The following is a 20,527-nucleotide window of genomic DNA, read 5'->3' as shown; positions in this document are numbered from 1 at the left end:
GAGGGAGAGGGGTGGAAGGAGGGGGAATGGGGAGGAGGAAGTTTTTGCTTCTTTTCTTTCGTTCCCTCCAGTCTCTTCCTCTTAAAAAAAAAAAAAAAAAAAAACTGTTGTTAGCTTTTGGTGTTTTTCAAGGCGAAATGAAACGTATAGTGATTTATTCTTGTTTTTTTGGTGTGCATTTATTACTATGAAAGAAACAAAAGGAATTGATAATGATGAAATGTGATACTGCAGATATATGAAAGAAAAAAGTTTTTAAAAAAGAAAAAAAGATGATGAAAGCTGAAGAGACCCCAAAATGAGGTCTAGCCAAGCATTAGTGGGCAACATCCCCCCTGTGGGTATGCAGGTCCCTTCACAGGACCCGTATGTTTGATGTGTCATCAAAAAGATCACTTGAAGCCGGTTAGTTGTCATGACTCATTAAGCAGGCATGTGTAAAAATAAAAAAATAGGATTTTTTAAAAACAGCTTACCTGTAAAAATCCTTTTCTTGGAGTACATCATAGGACACAGTCTCAAGTAATCACTTGGTGGGTTATAGGCTTAACTACAGGTGTTGACACTGGTATAACCAATACAGGAAGTTGACGCCCCTATACAACCCCTCCTCCTTCCAGGAACACTCAGTTTTTTTGGCCAAGCAATACAAGTAATATACTCTCACCCCATAAAACAGAGGGGCGGGAGCTCTGTGTCCTATGATGTACTCCAAGAAAAAGATTTTATAGGTAAGCCGTTTTAAAAATCCTAGAGTGGGCCATGACCGGAAAGGGGGGCACCTGCCTCTTCAAGGTGTAGGCTTGTACTACAATCTGCCTGATCCACCTGGAAATGGTGGCCGACTAAACCGCCATACCCTTCTTTGGGCCAGCCACCAAAACAAACAGTGAGTCTGACTTCCGAAAGGGAGCCGTGGCAAACAAATACACCCTCAGAGCCCTAACCACAACGAGAGCGTGAAGGGCCACCTCCTTGGGGTGCTTCGGCTTAGGACACAACGATGGTAATACAATGTTCTCATTGATATGAAAAAGCCGAGACCACTTTCGGTAGAAAAGATGGTTGCGGACGCAACACCACCTTATCCCTGTGGATGACCAGATAAGGCGGCTTGCAGGACAAGGGCGCCAATTCCGAAACCCTCCTGGCTGATGTGATGGCCACTAGAAATACCACTTTCTGGGAAAGTCAACAGGGGAATCTCCCTGTTCTTTTCAAACGGTGGTTTTTGAAGTGCCGACAACACCAGGTTCAAATCCCATGGGGGTAACGGTGGGCGCAATGGAGGGACAACATGTCGTACCGCCTGAACGAAGGTACCCACTAAGGAGTGCGATGCCAGGGGTCGTTGGGGGGGAGACAACCAAGGCTGAGATTTGCCCCTTGATGGTGCTCAATGCCAATCTCTGGTCTAATCCTTGCTGGAGAAACAGCAGGATCCTTGCTATGGAAAAGGAACGCAGATTACACCCTTTCTCCTCACACATGGAGAGGTAGGCCTTCCAGCTACGATGGTATATCTTCCGAGAAGAAGATTTCCGTGCCCTGAACATAGCTGGAATCACAGAGTCCAACAGACCTGGTTCCTCAACACCTGGCTCTCAATAGCCATGCCGTTAAAGCCAGCGATGGTAAAGCAGGATGAAAGATTGCGGTTGTGAGAGGACCTCCTATCTCAAGGTCCAGTCGCCAGGGAGCGTCTGTCACCAGACGCACCAGGGCCGCGTACCAGGGCCGCTGAGGCGAATCTGGGGCAAGCAGGATTACTGGAATCCCCTCGGCTTCCACTCTGCGAAGCAGATGTGGCAACAGTTTCAGTGGAGGAAAGCCGTAGATCAGCTGGTACTGATCCCATGGAGCCACCAGCATGCCTGACATGTCTGCCCACGGATCTCTTGTCCTGGACACGAATCTTGGCACCTTCCGATTGAGACGGGAGGCCAATAGATCCACATCTGGTGTGCCCCACTTCAGGCACAGCAGCCTGAATATCACCGGATACAATGCCCATTCTCCTGAGTCCAGCATCTGGCAGCTCAGATAGTCCGCCTGCCAATTTTCCACCTCTGGGATGTAAATGGCCGACAGGGCTGGTACGTGTCGCTCTGCCCACCGAAGTATGTGAGTGACCCCCCGAGCAGCGGTTGAGCTTCTTTTACCCCCCTTGGTGATTTATGTACACCACCGCTGTGGCGTTGTCCGACTGTATCCTGATCGGATGCCCTTGAAGACACATCGACCATGTGTGGAGGCACAGCCTGATCGCTCTCAATTCAAGCAGATTGATCGGCAACTCAGATTCTTTCGTCGACCAGAGGCCCTGAGCCGACTGAATCCCCATCACTCCACCCCAGCTGGATAGACTGGCGTCCATAGTGATCACTGTCCAATTCAGAGGAAGGAACGATTTTCCAGACTGAATCACCGGGGACCTCAACCACCAGATCAGGGAGTCCCTGACTGGCTGGCTCACCTGGATCAGTCGATCCAGGGACAACTGAAATTTGTCCCATTTCAACAAGATCTCCTTCTGCAGTATTCTGGTGTGGAACTGGGCAAAGGGTACTGCCTCGAAGGAGGCTACCACGAGTCCCAGTACTTGCATGCAAATCCGGAGCGACGACCACTTGCGGTGCATCAGCAGTTTTACCGCAGACCTGAGAGTCTGCAATTTGTCTGAAGGGAGAAAAACGGTTGCTTCCCTGGAGTCCAACAGTAAACCTAGGTACTCCAGATGCTGGGTCGGCACAATTACCGACTTCTTTAGGTTCAACAGCCACCCAAATTCTTGCAGGGCCTGCATGGTGATCGCCACATCCGCCTCTAATTCTGAGGCGGAAGATGCTCTCAGGAGGAGATTGTCCAGGTATCCCACGGCCGCGATCCCAAGTTGTCTCAGCAACGCTAATACTGGAGCCAGTACCTTGGTAAAGACTCTGGGGGCTGATGCCAGACCAAAGGGAAGAGCCACAAACTGGTAATGGGCTTCCCAGTCCGCAAAACACAGAAACTTTTAATGCCGAAGGCATACGGGTATGTACAGGTACGCATCCTAGATGTCCAAGGACTCCAGAGAGTCCCCTTGATGGAGTGCAGCAACTACTGAACTGATTCCATTCTGAACCTCTGCACTTTTACAAAGTGATTGAGGGCTTTTAAGTCCAAGATCGGATGTACCCCTTCATTCTTGGGAATCACAGATTTGAGTAGAATCCCTGGAAGCGTTCCGATTCCGGAACTGGTAAATCACCTCTCGATTCAGCAATTCCCTTACCACCCCAACAGGGCCTCCCGGCGAACCGGGTATGCTGGAGGGGAAGAATCTGTTTGGCGGCCAAGAGTGAAACTCCATCTTGTAGCCTGTGGAAATCAGATTGCAGGCCCATTGGTCGGATAACCAAGAGAACCACCGGGCTGCAAACTCCTGAAGGCGACCCCCCACCCGGGACATGGGTAGGGGCAAACCTTCATGCGGTAGCACTTTTGTTCGCAGGCTTGCGGTTCCAGGGACGTTTTAGACCATCTGTGGGCATCCTGTCAGGCTGGGGACGTTTTGTTGAAGCACCGGGCGGATGAAAAAGCTTTTTAGCACCTTTCTTCCCACCTACTGCCTCTATCTTGGCAACGAATGAATTGAGGACTGCCGTAAGGGTATCCATAGGGACAGGTGACCCGGTTGAAATTGCCTGGATTTCGGGGGAAGAAACACTAGTTTCTGAAGCCATGCTGACCCTACCCTGTCTGCCACCCGAAGGGCACTTAAGACAGTGACAGTCCCACCCTCCTGCCGCGGCGCTCTAACCGGCTGGACACACCACCCTGGGCCATTCCGCGATGTATTACCGCAATGCCTGATAATCCCCAGTGCTCCCAGATGCAGAGATAGCAAAAACCTGTGTCGGTGGCTGGCCGGTCACACGATCAGTGAATGATCTGTGGACGATCAAGCACACATGTTCAGAACACAGGATAACCTCCCCAGTGCTCTGTGATGACCGAACAGGAAGCAGAGGGCACGGGGCAGCTGCTAGAGCACAAAAACGTGGTCCGGCTACAAGAAAATGGCCGCCGTGTTATCAATAGAGAATCGCCAGAAAAATGGTCGCCAGAAGTCAGTCTGACCCTTGCCCATACTTAAAATGGCCGCCGAACATCGCTATGGGGGACTAGAGAAAATGTGGCAGGCACGGCGCTGCACCCACACAGGGGCATCACTACACAGCATCCAGACGGATAAGCTGCAGGACCCAGCACAGCTAAAACCCCCAGGTGAGAGCCCAGGAACACACACACACCGCTCAGCACATGTACAGCCCCCACCGGGGGGGGGGGGGGGAAGGAGGGAGTCAGGGACAGGGGAGAGAAGAGAGGGGGCAGGGGGGCCCCCCAAATAGACCTACCAGGGCATGCCCAGCTGCTCCACCCTGACAGGCAGGGAGAGCTGTACTTACCAGTCCTGAAGCTGGGAGACATTCCACGGTAGCCAGCTCCTGATCAGTACAGGGAAGACTACTGGCCTCGGCATACTGTGACGCAGACATCAGTAGCCCGGTCATATGTATGCCCCGGAGCATAAAGCTCACCGACCACCTCTGGAGCCGAGGTATGTCGTGGCCTGCCGAGCCGCGGCTGCAACCTGCACACGCTCGATGGCCGGACTGGGGCGACTACAAGGTTAAGTGAACCAGCCGGTCACCCAGCCGGCTGTTGATAGAAGATCACAGGATCATTCATCTTGTGCAAAAAGCCAAGCTTCTGCACAAAAAAAAAAAAAAAAAAAAAAAAAAAAAAAACAGACCTATGGGACCGCAGGGTTCCTAGGTCTTATCTCCTCACTAGGCAAGAAAAAACAAGTTCTGCTAGAGTAGGCTGTGGAGTTGTAGCCTAGGGACCGCCCGCTGGGCGGAACTAAAAGTTCTGAAGTGTTGTATTACAACTTGCCTAGTTATCTCCAGTGATAGGGCTGACAACCAATTTTGTTACAGAGAGGAGCTGCGTCGGTCGGTGAATATAAGAGAAAAAGGAACAAAATCCTTCATTGCGCAACTCCCTAACATAATAAATTAAAAGAACAGTATTCTACTAACAAGTAAAATTAATACATTAGGCATTCAGAAATTATTGTCCTGCGCCCCGGCGGGTGTGCTGACACCAACGCTAGGTCCTCCTACCAGACATACTTTTCGTTTCAATACACTTTGTCTCTATTGCCCCTGTAACAGTCTATTGAGACAAAATATACATCGGATTGGATGACACCACGGTGATGTCAGCACACCCGTCGGGGTGCAGGACAGTAATTTCTGATTGCCTGATGTATTCATTTTACTTTTGAGTAGACTAAGAAATGTATTAAAAGAACATTATGTTGGGAAATTACGCAATGAGCGATTGTGTTCCTTTTTTTAATAACACATGCCTGGTTAATGAGTAAAGACAACTAACCAGACACATTATGGGTGATCTTTTTTATGACACATCTAACATACCTAGCAAACCAGGTTTTAATTCTAGCTGTATTTTGCAATTGTTGTTGTCCAGTACAAAGCTGAACTAACTGCCAGCACAAAAGCCCTAAAAAATGTATAGTTATGAACCCAAAATGCTTTGAATGGTTGACCGTTATGAAAAATTATTCTTACTGTACTAGGATTGCGCTTTGTTGCGCTCTCATCCTTGTAATGCACTACAGTTTTCAGAGTACATGAGAAATAAAAACAAAAAACAAACACACCCAGCATCTGAAGGCCAGCTTGTCAAAGCTGCTAGTGCTTCAGTGGCTCTTCTACTAGCTGCCCCTTTTTATCAGTTCATGATATGCACTGCCCGAGAGTGGCAGGTATCTAGCCGCCATTATTTTTACCTTCACGTTGAACAAAATGTACAGTCATGGCCCATAATTGACGGCACCCCATAAAATCAAGTATTTCTCACAGAAAAGTATTGCAGTAACACGTTTTGCTATACACGTTTATTCCCTTTGTGTGTATTGGAACAAAACAAAAAAAGGGGGGAAAAAGCAAATTGGACATAATGTCACACAAAATTCCAAAAAGGGGCTGGTCAAAATTCTTGGCACCCTTTCAAAATTGTGGATAAATAAGATATACATGTGATGCTCCTTGAAACTCACCTGGGGCAGGTGTGGGCAATATAAAAATTACACCTGAAAGCAGATAAAAAGGAGAGACATTCACTTAGTCTTTGCATTGTGTGGGCCACACTAAGCATGGACAACAGAAAAGAGACAAGAACTGTTGGAGGACTTGAGAACCAAAATTGTGGAAAAATATCAACAAATATCAAAATTACAAGTCCATCTCCAGAGACCTAGATTTGCCTTTGTCCGCAGTGAGCAACATTATCAAGAGGTTTGCAACCCATGGCACTGCAGCTAGATGGAAGAGAAAAAAAAAAATGATGAAAGGTTGCAATGCAGGATAGTCCAGATGGTGGATAAGCAGCCCCAAACAAGTTCCAAAGAAATTCAAGCTGTCCTGCAGGCTCAGGGAGCACTAGTGTCAGCGCAAACTATGCATCGACATTTAAATTAAATGCTATAGCAGGAGACCCAAGAGGACCCCACTGCTGACAGAGACATAAAAAAGCAAGACTACAGTTTGCCAAAATGTACTTGAGCAAGCCCAAATCCTTCTGGGAAAACATCTTGTGGACAAATGAGACCAAGATAGAGCTTTTTGGTAAAGCACATCATTCTACTGTTTACCAAAAATGGAATGAGGCCTACAAAGAAAAACACAGTACCTACAGTGAAATATGGTGGAGGCTCAATGGTGTTTTGGGGTTGTTTTGCTGCCTCTCTCACTGGGTGCCTTGAATATGTGCAAGGCATCATAAAATATGAGGATTACCAAAGGATTTTGGGTCACACTGTAGAGCCCAGTGTCAGAAAGCTGGGTTTGTGTCCGAGATCTTCGGTCTTCCAGCAGGACAACGACCCCAAACATATGTCAAACGAGAATAAACGTGTATAGGAAAACATGTGTTACTGCAATAGGGATAAATTTAATAAGTGGTGTTGCGCTCCTAAAGGATAATTTCACTATCAAGTGCTTAAAAATTTATTGACGTAAAGTATCCAGGGGTCTGGATCAAATACGGTCTTAATTTAAAGTGAAAATCTACAGAGTATATAAAAACATATATAAAAAAATATATAAAAAGATGTATGTGAATTATATAGCATTAGGCAGTAATTCTAGGCAAATAAACACAGTGTATAAATACTAATCAGTGCCATAAATAGATGTGCAAAAACGCAAACAAGTGCAAACAAGCAAATATATAGCAAGACTGTGCAAAATAAATAAATATATCCCAAAACGGGATGTGGAGATTTTAAACAGTCCACGGTGCTAGATAGTGCAAATGTTGCAGTGTTTTTCAAAGACACTGGGTGTAATTATAATGTTCTCCAGATGACAGTGTGACTTTTGTGTGGAAATACACTCTTCAGTGTCTATTGACACTCGTGGCTGTGCTAGGTTATTATCTTACTGCTGTAACGTAAACAACATGTAGAAAAGGAGGAAGGGGTTAAGACTCTTTCAAGCTGTGATGTTCCTGCACGTCCCTTATTGGGTATGCAGTAAAAGCCTGGGGGGTCCTTGAGCAGTCCTTCCATTCTCTCTCACGCTGTATCAATCTCATATGTTCAATGCAATAAGGTATAAAGAAGGGGATATAGAGCCTACCATAGTGTAGTATTTTCAATCAAACAACGGTTTATTAAATTAAAATTGATTGATAACTCACATTTCATATGTAGGTATGTACAATGTAAAAACGAGCGCCGAGCTCGTACTTGACCGTCTTTTCCGGTTTCTCTATGCCTCTGTATCCACCCTGGAACTAGCACCGTGGACTGTTTAAAATCTCCACGGCCCGTTTTGGGATATATTTATTTTGCACATTGCATATTTTGCATAGTCTTGCTATACATTTGCTTGTTTGCACTTGTTTGTGTTTTTGCACATCTATTTATGGCACTGATTAGTATTTATATACTGTTTATTTGCCTAGAATTACTGCCCAATTCTATATAATTCACATACATGTTTTATATTTTTTATATATGTTTTTATATACTCTGTAGATTTTCACTTTCAATTTAGAGACAGTATTTGATCCAGACCCCTGGATGCTTTAAGTCGATACATTTTTAAGCACTTGATAGCGCAACACCACTTATTAAATGTATGCCTTTTGACACATTTGGGCATCAGTTTGGCCCTGACGGTGTATGCAGCACCTATAAAAACGTATGCAGATTCCCTTCTTCCCTTTTAGCGCAGGAGCACCTACCCTACATGTGTTACTGCAATACTTTTCTGTGAGAAATGCTTGATTTTCTGTAAAAATTTCTGAGGTGCCAACAATTTTTGGCCATGACTGTATGTTGTTGGACTACATTTTCAGCGTTGTGTACACATTAGGACAACTGCCAAGTAGTTGCGTAAACATGGGTATGGATGCTATGTGTCATTCACTGTGCACTAGGTGAACCTTCTAGTAGCTGGGACTGATGCAGAATGGGGCAAACCTCTAGCGTAAGTGGTGAAAGATAACAGCTTGATCACCATAACCACATTCTTGTCATTGGCTACGTTTTCAGCATCAGGACCAACAGACCCTCACAAGCATTCCAAGCAAGCACTCACACACTGAAATTACGCAATGAGTGATTGTGTTCTTTTTTATAAAATATGCCTGGTTAATGAGTAAAGACAACCAACCGGCCGCATTATCGGGTGATCTTTTTTGAGGACACATCTAACATACGGGTCCTGTGAAGGGAGTGTTAACTGCATACCCACAGTGTGGGTGTTACCCACTAATACGTGGCTAGACCTCATTTTGGGGTCTCTTCATCTGGTGAGTGTTTCATCAATATATATATGGTAGAGGGACAAGGGCTCACTTTGAGTACTTTCCGACTGTGATTAAGCACATGTGTCACCACCAGTATTTGGGATTTCTCTGTCTATATCATTTACCAATTTTATGCCACATTTGAAGATTGGTTATTTTGAGTGAACATTACTTGAGTTTTTTATGCTTTTAACAGAATAATTGGCACTTTAACCACTTTCAGACCGGACCATTTTGCTGGCTTAAGACCAGACCACTTTTTGCAATTCGGCACTGCGTCACTTTAACTGGCAATTGCGCGGCCGTGCGACGTGGTTCCCAAACAAAATTTTCCCCACAAATAGAGCTTTCTTTTGGTGGTATTTGATCACCCCTGCGGTTTTTATTTTTTGCGCTATAAACAAAAATAGAGAGACAATTTTGAAAAAAAAAAAAAAAAAAAACGCATAATTTTTTGCTTGTTATAATAAATATCCCCAAAAATATATAAAAAACATTTTTTTCCCTCAGTTTAAACTGATACGTATTATTCTACATTTTTTTTTTAACAAAAATATCGCAATAAGCGATTGGTTTGCGCAAAAGTTATAGTGTTTACAAAATGGGTGATAGTTTTATGGCATTTTTATAAATTTTTTTTTTACTAGTAGTGGCGGTGATCAGCAATTTTTATTGCGACTGCGACATTGTGGCGGACACATCGGTAATTTTTGGGACCATTGTCATTTATACAGTAAATCAATGCTATACAAATGCATTGATTCCTGTGTAAATGACAATGGCAGTGAAGGGGTTAACCAGGGGGTGGCAGTATAGGAGTTAAGTGTTTCTAGGGGCGTGTTACTAACTGTAGGGGGCTGGGCTTTGTGTTCGTGAACACTGATCTCTGCTCCAATCACATGGAGCAGAGATCAGCGTCACTTGTTGCTAGGCAGAACGGGGAGATGCTATTTACAAGGGCATCTCCCCGTTCAGCCGCCCCGGGAGACGATTGCGGGTATCCCCGCGGCAATCGAGTCCATGGGACCCGCGACCGGACTCACGGGGGTCCTGACCGCACGCAAGCGTGCCGGCGGGGACGCGCACGCGATGGCAGGGCGGCATTTAAAAATGGACGTACCTATAGACCAATATGCCTGCCCATGCCATTCTGCCGACGTACATCGGCGTGCGCCAGTCAGGAACTGGTTAATTGAAAATATCCACTCTGTATACCTTACTTGGCACTTTATTGAGCAACATTTATGAATGCATGTTTACAACTTTGCATGTAAATATAGATGAATTTTCTTTTTTGCACTTCTAGTACTTTATTTTCATCCGTATTTTAGCTTTAAAGATGAACTGGTCTCTTATTGGGGGTTTTTGTTTATCCAAACATCTATTGTCAATGTTTTTCTTTTTGTTTGGCTTGGTCAGGTTTTCTTTAAAATTGCATGTTTGTGCTTCTTTTCAACTTTTATTATCATTTTTCTTGTTACTTCTGCACCAACAGTTGGGTCCCCTTCTCTTCAGACCACCAGATCATTCCAGGTCTTTGACGCTTACGTCACATTGTGCCCACGTTCCTTTTTTTTATTTTATTTTTTTTGTTTTACGTTTTACTATCCATGTCATTTTTTTTTGATTGCCTGGTTACCATTCACAGCACAGTCCACTAGGCTGCCAAGACAGGAATGACACTGCACAATATGGGCCTTCCTGCTCATGGAACACATGGATAGCATCAGCACTTTCAGTTAACAAAAAGCTTACCCACGAGAACAGTCCTGTACTGAAACTTTAGAAATTAGACCTTCGTGTCTCTGAAAGGTTATGTGGGTTTTTGACTACATACCAAATGGTTAGAAGGCAGCTGGTGTTGGCGCTACATTGTTGCCAGGATAGCCATGGTCAGGTATGAGAAATAAAAAAAAAAAGTGTCCACGCCTGATGCCCGATGAAGCACATTCAGAACAATTTTAAAAGGAAGCACTGCACAATAAGGTTTCTGTCACGCACAATATTGTTTGACCGCAGCTAGCATAAGGTGAGCCACTTCTTGCACTGGGGAATTTCCAATAGCTCTGGCTCAGATTGGCTCTTGCCCATCCGGCATTCAAGTTGAAGCACTGCACTTTTGCCTGGAACGTTGCGTATGCTTTGGAATGCTTGGGAGGGCCTGTTGGTCCCGATGCTGAAAACGTAGCCAATGACAAGGATGTGGTTATGGTGATCAAGCTGTTATCTTTCACCACTTACTCTAGAGGTTTGCCCCATTCTGCATCAGCCCAGCTACTAGAAGGTTCACCTAGTGCACAGTAAATGACATAGCATCCTTACCCATGTTTATGCAACCACTTCGCAGATGTCCTAATGTGTAATGACTCTGAAAATGTAGTACAACAACATACACATTTTGTTCAAAGTGAAGGTAAATATAATGGCGGCTAGATGTCTGCCACTCTGGGATAGTGCAAATCGTGAATTAATCAAAACGGGGCAGCTAGTAGAAGAGCCACTGAAGCACTAGCAGCTTTGACAAGCTGGCCTTCAGATGCTGGGTGTGATTTGTCAAAATGTCTCTCCTACTCTGAAAACTGTAGTGTATTACAAGGATGAGAATGCAACAAAGATCAATCTAGTACAGTAAGAATTTTTTTCATAACAGTTTTGAACCCGAAATGCTTTGGATTGTATTACCATAGAAGATCACAGTATAGCAGGGTAACTCTCCCTAAACAATTTGTTAGCTCTCGCCAACAGCACCAATAAATACTGAAAGCTCCTGTGAACCCACAGGCTGGTTACCCCAAAAGCCCTCATTATTGGCCCTTTATGCCTGCTGATTAAGGCCAGGCAACGCATGATGATAGTTAAAAAAATAAAATAAAAACAAAAAAACTATTTTACCATTATCACAGAGAGAAGGCGTAGATCCCATCCTGCGGCGCAAATTTCGAGGTTTCAAGTCTGGTGTGTCTTCCGGTTTTGTTTTAACCCTTACAGCCTTAAAAATGAAAATCATATTTAATAATGAAAGTTGTCACACAGCTTACATACAAACAGAAGAGCCTGTATGCCTTTCCATAGTTCTCACCTCTGCTTTCATACGTTTAGCTCTTCTAGCAGGGGTACAGCTTTCTGAAGGCTGGACAGATTGCCTTTGAGGGATATCATGAGGTTTGTATTCCTTGTCTTTCACATCTGGAGCAAGATTTGGCTTCTGCAATATAAAGATTAATTGGTGGAATAGATGAATATACAGCACATCAAAAGCAAAGCAATGATATAGGATTCAAAAATGTACACAAAACATCCATTAAAACCAACCTGTTCCCAGACTATGCAAACTAGAGCTGCACAATTATGGCTGTAATAAGAATAAAGATCAGGATTCTCTCACGATTCTTGCGGCTTAAGTTTATCTTTCACATTATAACAAAATAATTGGGCTAACTTTACTGTTTAGTTTATTATTAATTCATTAAAGTGTATTTTTTCCCAAAAAATTGCATTTGAGAGACCACATGGCAAATATAGTGTGACATAAAATATTGCAACAGCCGCCATTTTATTCTCTAGGGTCTGTGTGAAAAAAATTAAAATAAAACTAAAGATCATTCCTTCTAAAAAGGACTAAGGATCCATTTTTACGGACTCTAGCTCAGCTGGGATCGTTCCGTTGATCCCCACTGAGCCTGTGGATGACAGGTCAGTCTCTGCTCACGGCTCCTGCCCTCCTCCTGCGCTCCTGTCAGAGCTCTGCTGTCCTCTATGGCGAGATTGGATGAAAGCAGACAGCCTGTCCGTTTTCATCCGATCTGCTGGACAGACGGCAACCATATCGCCATCCGTTTGTTTTGAACGGATCTTGTCAGACCGGATGGCAGGCGAGTGTCAGCAGACACATATCTGCCTGCCTATAGAAGTCAATGGGTGGCTTTGGGTCATTTCCATGTTGGAAACTAAACCTTCCTCCTATTGACAACTTTCTGGCAGAGGGCAGCAGATTTTCCTCAATAATTTGATGGTATTTTTCCCCCATCAATTTTTCCTTCCATCCTGACAAGTGTTTCAGTCCCTCCATCCTGACAAGCGTTTCAGTCCCTGCTGCAGAGAAACACCCCTATAAACAGGATATCACCACCTCCATGCTTTACTGCAGGAATGGTGTTTAGATGGGGAGCTGTATTGGATTTCCGCCAGACATATCATTTGGTGTTGAGGCCAAATTGAATTTTAGGCTCATCTGACCATAACACCTTTTCCATGTGGCCCCAGAATCTTCAAGGTGCATTTTGGCAAAGCTAATTTGTGACTGCGTGTGGCTTTTTTGAGGAGTGGCTTTGCAACCCTCCCATACAAGCCACATTTGTGGAGAATTTGTGATATTGTCGTCATGTGCATACAATTACCACTCTGTCAAATTCCTGCAACTGCTTCAGAGATGCTGTAGGCCTCTTTGTAGCCTCTCTGACCAGTTTCCTCCTTGCTCTACCAGTTTGGAGCAAGGTCCTGATCCAGGGAGGGTTGGTATGTACCAAATACCTTCCACTTCTTAATAGACTTCACTGTGCTTCTAGGCATTTTGAGTTTTTTTTTTTTTTTTTTTTTTTTGTGTATCCATCTCCTGAATTGTGCATGTCCACAACTTCATCCCGGAGATTTTTTTGACAGTGCCTTGCCACCCATATATAGTTTGCTTGCTTCAGCTGCACTACCAGGGACAGAAATGCTCCAGGAAAGCTCTTTTCATGCTGAGCTAATCAAAATGATCATAGCTGAACGAGAAATGGCTTTGTGTGCCATTGAGAAGGCAATTAGCTACACCTGATTGAGTTTACAAGTCATTTTTACGAGGGGTGTGATCCATTTTCCAACTCAGTTATGGTTTTAGAATTTTTTTTTTTTTTCCTGACATGTTGGCGTTATAGGTTGTACTGTAAAGTGCCTGCAAAATGGCTCCCCTGCAGTCTGTGTGAAAGAGAGTGCTTTCACACGGAGGAGATGCGCTAGCAGGATGTTAAAAAAAAAAGTCCTGCAAGCAGCACGTTTGGAGTGATGTATACCGCTCCTCCGCCACTCCTGCCCATTGATATGAATGGGCACCACTGCCGAAGCGCAAGCAATGCGATTTGGCAGTGGTGCTTCATGGGCACATTTAACCTCTTCCTCGGCCACTAGCTGGGTTATATGTGCCCCACTAGCAGCCAAATAACACCGCTAAAATGATGGTAAAGCGCCCCTAAAACTAGCAGCGTTTTACCATCAACGCCTGCCACTCCAGTGTGAAAGCAGCCTTCATAAGTGATGCAGAAAATTTCTTACATTTATTAAACAAAACAAACCTCCAATCAGTTTACTTGTATGTATGATTTAGATAAAAAAAACAAAAAAACAAAAAAAAAAACACTATATATTAAAAACAGGTAGTCAAAACTTTTGTACAAAAAAATAAAATAAAAAATAAAAATAAAAAAAATGGGCTAACTTTACTGTTTTTTTTTTTTTTTAAATCAGTGTATTTTTTCCCAAAAAAATTGCATTTGAAATATTGCAACAACTGCTATTTTATTCCCTAGGATCTCTGCTAAAAAATATATATATCATTTTTGGGGGGTCCAAGTGATTTTCTGGCAGAAAATACAGGATTTTTACTTGTAAGCAACAAGTGTTAGAAAATATTTAGTCTGTAAATGGTTAAACTGAGTTGAGTTCATTCATTCAAGTGTAAACATTGCATCTTTTTGCTCTTTTCTTGGCAGACTGCCCAGAGAGGAGGAAAGTCGCTTCTATGAAGACTCAAGCAGCTTGCATTGACTTCTATTACAGAAGTCATTTCCAAGTCGCGCTGTAGTTCTAAATCGGCCTTTTTATCAGTACAATCTGCCGATTAATTCAAAAAACTGCAAATATCAGCCGATATATCGGTCGACCTCTACTCGTGCGATATATACAGGGACTGAAGTGTCTAGCGCAGCTGCAACAGTTCCCCCTGATGGGTGAATCTGATCAGCTGCATCCCTCTCAGAGGAGGATGACATTCTTTTGGAAATGGATTTAGTTTATTGTGAAACCATTGACCCCTTTAGACCCTTAGAGGAGTTCCTGGTCCCATTACCACTTATAGCCTGAAGCATAAAGCAGAGGCACTACCAGCAAAAAGAATATACACTGCTAGGCTATAGTCCAGCGCTATAAGCTGCTATTAATCCTAGCCTGGTAAAGTACAATGTGTCAAAGGGAATGCCTGTGTCACCAACCTGAAACAAGCCATCCTCCTGCTGTCCCTCCACAGCCAGCAGCAGCTACACACATAGTGCTTTAACATCTTCCTCCATGTGTGGCCGGCATCTGACACCTTTAGCCATGCCCCCGCGCGAATTACACCCCCCCCCCCCTTTCAAAGAAAAGTGTTTTCCCACGCGAGCGCCAGCTCAGGCTTTCTGTGAAACAGCAGACATGGCGGGGGTGGGGGTAAAGCCTCCGCTGAGCGACTGCGCGGTCTGTCCCTTTTTAAAAAAGAAAAGAAAACTGCTTTTGGCATATCAAAACCCCGAAGGGGAAAAAGACTAACATTGGGGGCGCAGGAGGAGAACCAGACCCCCCTTCCTTACCAGAGGATCTGCTTGTGGCCGGAGGAGAGGAGAAATTAAGGCTTCTGCTCTGTTTCCAGCATGAGGCGGTGAGTGCTCAATACAGCCCCCAGTGGTGACACATAGGCATGACAACATTAAACATAGGAGAAATTCCTGAGAAATTCTCCCTTACCTTTCCTCACAGCAGGGTTGTCTGAGATAAAACCAATCTTCACCCTTCACGGTGGGCTCCAAACCTTCAGGAACAGGGGAACCTCAGGTTACCCACAAGCCTGGACCTGCAACAGCACCCTGCCAGTAAAAAATACTTCATGGCCTTACTACCAAAAAGTACTGGAGCCCAGGGTCCAGCTCTCTAAAAAGAGAAGCATTCGCAAGCAAAACATTGTTTCTTTGGACACGAGGCCCGGGTACCATTCATTTAGCCCATGAAAGGACACTTTGAATGGAATCAGTCAGCATGGCTAGCCCCAGCAAGGATTGCTCAAGTGGAGCTCAGCACATCTTTACTCGTGACCAACACCTTAGACACTGGCGAAAAAACTGAGGTACTCCCAGTAGTGGGAGGGGTTACATAGGGAGTGCACTTCTTGTCTTAGGGCGTGCCATTGTCCATCACCTAAAGGTGGCCTATAACCCACATAGTAACTACTATGGCTCTGTGTCCCCTGATGCATGAAAAGAAATGGGATGTTATCCCTATGCCTCTCCACCTCGATCAGAGAACGTTTTGCATTCACTTGTAAGATGCAAATATATCTGAATGTCTCCCATGCCAAGTGGGGGGCGATGTCCTGTGTTCACAATGCAGTAGGGCAGCCACACGGCATAAGACCTAGTAATTTTCAGGTTTCAGAGGGATTCCACAAGTAATATAAATTGTAACAATGTAATTGTTACATATGGTTACATTGATCCAAGATGGTTTGTAGTTAGGGGAGTGTGTAGGGGGTTGGAACCTACATACCGAGAGTGATAAAAAAAAAAAAAAAGTGTGCAGCCACCTGATCATTGTCATCTACATTTACACACACACGGTATAAAATCCACCCGCTGCTGCCAACGCGTGATATAGGTTAATGGCGGCAAAAGGTTTGAAGTGACCCTGTCACCAAAATGAACATTTTAAAAGAAGGGCAGCTCTGCAAAATCAGTCTATACATACCCATCAGCAGTGGCCAAGGAGAAGTCAAGCTGTAGCAGTTGAAAAAGTAGTGCAGGGATTGCAAAAACCAAAAGATACATACTGCCCTAGATGGATGCAGCTGTCCCTGCTGGCTCTACACTGAGAACTGAGCGATCAAAGACCGCAGATCAGTTCTTGGGTCAGCTCTGAGCAAAGATCAGCAAGTGTCAGTTACCACTCTGTGCTCTGTCCCTCCAGCGCTCACTGTAGGACTGTGGAAGGGGTAGGATGGGTGGAAGCTGCTAAGGTATCCTGACATAAAAAAATATATATATTTAAAAATAGGACTGTTCTATAAAGAACAGCATTCACTTTTTATGTAAAAAAACAAAACAAAAAACTGAGCAGCTTGAAACTTACAATAAATCGTATTCTGGCTATGTATGAAACATTAAACTTTCCAGATCAAGTACAAGATACCTTATCCGTGTCTGTATCATCCATAGATCCAGGCATTTTGGTGTCTGGAGACTGTTTAGAAGAAATAAAAGATGCGATAAAAGATGCCATCAATAAAGTGTTCCTTTTTCAAACAACACATTTTACAGTCAGTGTGGTTGAAGAATCCTTTTGGATTCCTTTCAAAAGTAAGAAAGAGTAAATAGCTTGCAATTTAAGTGAACAGGAAGAATTTAAATCACTTGAAGACAAACATGTTCAACAACCTTTCTGTCCAGGCCATTATTTAGTCATGTTTTGAAGAGCAACTACTAGGGCATGCAACACTGTACCCAAAATTAATTTTAGATCATTTTTTTCAACAGATAGAGCTTTCTTTTGGTGGTATTTAATCAATGTTTTTATTTCTTACTATATAAAAACCAAAACATGGGAGAAAAAAAAAAAATAAAAAATAAAAAAAAAAGCATTCCTAGGTTTCTTCTATGAAACTTTGCAAATAATCTTTCTTCATCAATATATGCAAAAATGTATTCTGCTTTATTATGTATTCTTATACACACACACACACACACACACACACACACACACACACTTGCCTACCACCCCACAGCACATTTACTGCTACAGGGCAATTGCGCAGAACCACGTATATATACAGGATTCTGCACATGTGTGCTTTGGGCTCGCTACCACTGTGATTTTACACAGCGGGAGCTGACCAGCGACACCCGCTGATCCTTTAATGCACAGACAGAATGGCAGTCTGTCTTGTACAGAAGGCATGAATCCTGTGTTCCTGTAAAGCAGAAACACCGATCCATGCCTTCCACTAGTAAAAAGCACCTACCCAACTACAATGAAATACACTACGCACACAGATGACACTTTGATCACCCCTGATGTTAACCTCTTCCCTGCCAGCATCATTAGTCCCCAAAAAAAGTGTCAGTTGTCCGATTTTTCCGCCACAATATCGCAGTCCTGCTCTAAGTCGCTGATCGCAGCCATTAATAGTAAAAAATTTAAAGTGAATAAAAATATCCCATAGTTTGTAGACGCTATAATTTTTGCGCAAACCAATATATACGCTTATAGGGATTTTACCAAAAACATGTAACAGAATACATTTTGGCCTAAATTAATGAAGAAAGTTTATTACTTTTTTATTGGATGTGTTTAACCTCTCTGATGGTAATCCCGAGTGTGGCTCGGGTGGATTTTCAGTACCAAAAGCTTTAACCCTGAGCCACACTTGAGATTGCATCACAGGATCCAGTAAGAGGTTACTTACCTTGTCCCCGGGATCCTGTGATGTCTCCCGGCTCTGTGTACGAGCTGTCCTCCACTAGATCTATTACAGTGCCAAGCTGTGTTCTCTGTGAGAGTTGCAACGCACGGGGATGGGGAACGGCGCCACATTCAAAAAGTAAGAGAACACAATACATATACAGTACACTTATCTTACAGATTACATTACTGTATCAATTTTACCTCGCTTTTGTCCCTAGTGGTTTTGTCCAGTGCCCTGCATGCAGTTTTATATTATAAATACTGTTCTTTCTGCCTGGAAACTGGAGATTGTCCATAGCAACCAAAAAGCGTTGCTTTACATCAAAAGTGGTTTTAGACCAGCTAGAGAACAGCAAATAATAACTTAGTATCACTTGCAGAATTGAGCGATAGTGATTTGTGGGGAAATTCGTCAAACACTGAAAGTAATGACAGTGACAATTCTGCAACTGAGCAAATTTCATTGTTTTTGATTTGATTACATTATTGAATAATTATTATATTATAATTTAGGATTTTGTTTTATATAAGCAAGTTATTCCTAAGAATTACAGGCCTACAATATAAAAATGCCAACTTTCCATGCAAAATAATTGTACTGCTTTTAGCATCAAAAATCAGACATAATCATAACCTCTCTGGCGGGAAGAGCAGAAAGTACAATAATATATATATATATATATATATATATATTATATATATTATATATATTATATATATATATATATATATATATATATTTTTTTTTTTTTTTTTTTTTTATGTTGGTGGCTCTTTGTTAATAGCGCAAAAATAAAAAAGGCAGAGGTGATCAAATACCACCAAAAGAAAGCTCCATTTGTTGTATTTGTGGGGGGGGGGGGATGTGACAATTTTATTTGGGTACAGCATTTGCACGACCGCTCATTTGTCAAATATAGTAACAGTGCCGTATTGCAAAAAATGGCCTTGTCGGGAAGCAGGGTAAACCTTCTGGAGGTGACGTGGAGATACACACACACACACACACACACACACACACACACACACACACACACACACACTAAAACCTTGGATTTAGAGTAACTTGGTTTGCAAGACAAGCAGCATTATTTTTTATAAATTTTGACTTGATAAACGAGCAACGTTTTGATATACCAGTAGCGTCATGTCACATCTGAGAAGAGAGGTGCCTTTAAGTGTAGCAATATGGTTACATTTACTGAAGGAATTATGAATAAATGGTTGAGAAACTAATCATCTGAGTTTCCATTTTTTCCTATGGGGAAATTTGCTTTGATATACGGAGTGCTTTGGATTACAAGCATGTTTCTGCATCAAATGATGCTTGCAATCCGAGGTTTTAACAAAAAATATAAGGAGATACAGCCTATTTGTCCTATTTAACATTAATGAAAAAAAATGTTGGGGAGGTTGTCCCCACTAGTTCTGCTGACCTGCGAGTCCCCAAAGCACACCCTTAATTTGCAGAGATTTTCTCTGCACTTCCTGTTAGGCTTTGAGATAGGAAGTGAAGGGAAATCTCCACAATGAGACATAGATGGCAAAAAAACAAAAACAAACAAAACCCAAAAAAAAAAAAAAAACGTATTACTCTATCTTAAATGAAATAAAAAAAATTTAAGTTTTGTCTAAAATTCTACTTTAAATAAAATTTCAGCAGCCTTTATTAAGCAACTAATGATTTTTGTACATTTAGTTTTCACTGAAAGCAAGATCTGCATATGTTTTTTTAGCTGTAGACTGGATTGTACAGGTTTTTTACAGTTTTAATTCAAGCATATATGAACAAAATTAAAAAAAAAAAATTTAAAAATTCTAAGATATGAATTCTCTAAATACATTTTTTTCAAGGTTAACTTTGATCTTCACCCAAAACTCTTTTTGGCTAGAGTGGGAAGAGATTTTCTCATTTCCTTCCTTCCTTATTTTTTTAAAAAAAAATTCATGAATGTTCCAAAAAAATAAATAAATAAAAAACAAACACATTTGTAAAAAAAAATGTTTTTGTTACTCGCCTCTAAATGGCTGTTGCTAGGGGGTCCCTTGTAGTCTGCCTGGGCTCGTGACATCACTTCCGCTCGGTGCAGGTAGGGCTCAGCTATGGCCCCCTCTTGCCAATCTGGGAAACGTAACAGGTCCCAGATGATTCCGCAGCCAATCACGGCGCCAC

General features: G+C 42.9%; 1 protein-coding gene across 1 annotated transcript in view; it reads right to left on the bottom strand.

Moving 5' to 3' along the window:
* Window positions 1-20,527, bottom strand: part of KDM5B (lysine demethylase 5B) — a 180,275-nt gene that overhangs the window by 83,786 nt on the left and 75,962 nt on the right. Inside the window, exons 5-7 of the mRNA XM_077481154.1 lie at window positions 17,083-17,133; window positions 11,975-12,100; window positions 11,788-11,884 (exon numbers count right to left, since the gene is read on the bottom strand). Coding sequence (XP_077337280.1) covers window positions 11,788-11,884; window positions 11,975-12,100; window positions 17,083-17,133 — 274 coding nt within the window. The remainder of the gene's footprint in view (window positions 1-11,787; window positions 11,885-11,974; window positions 12,101-17,082; window positions 17,134-20,527) is intronic.

The sequence above is a fragment of the Lithobates pipiens genome, unplaced genomic scaffold (assembly GCF_037356315.1).
Source record: "Lithobates pipiens isolate NorthernLeopardFrog02 unplaced genomic scaffold, aLitPip1_a1.2 Scaffold_16, whole genome shotgun sequence".
In the NCBI taxonomy this organism is placed as follows: domain Eukaryota; kingdom Metazoa; phylum Chordata; class Amphibia; order Anura; family Ranidae; genus Lithobates; species Lithobates pipiens.
This window is presented reverse-complemented; position numbering and strand designations above follow the sequence as displayed.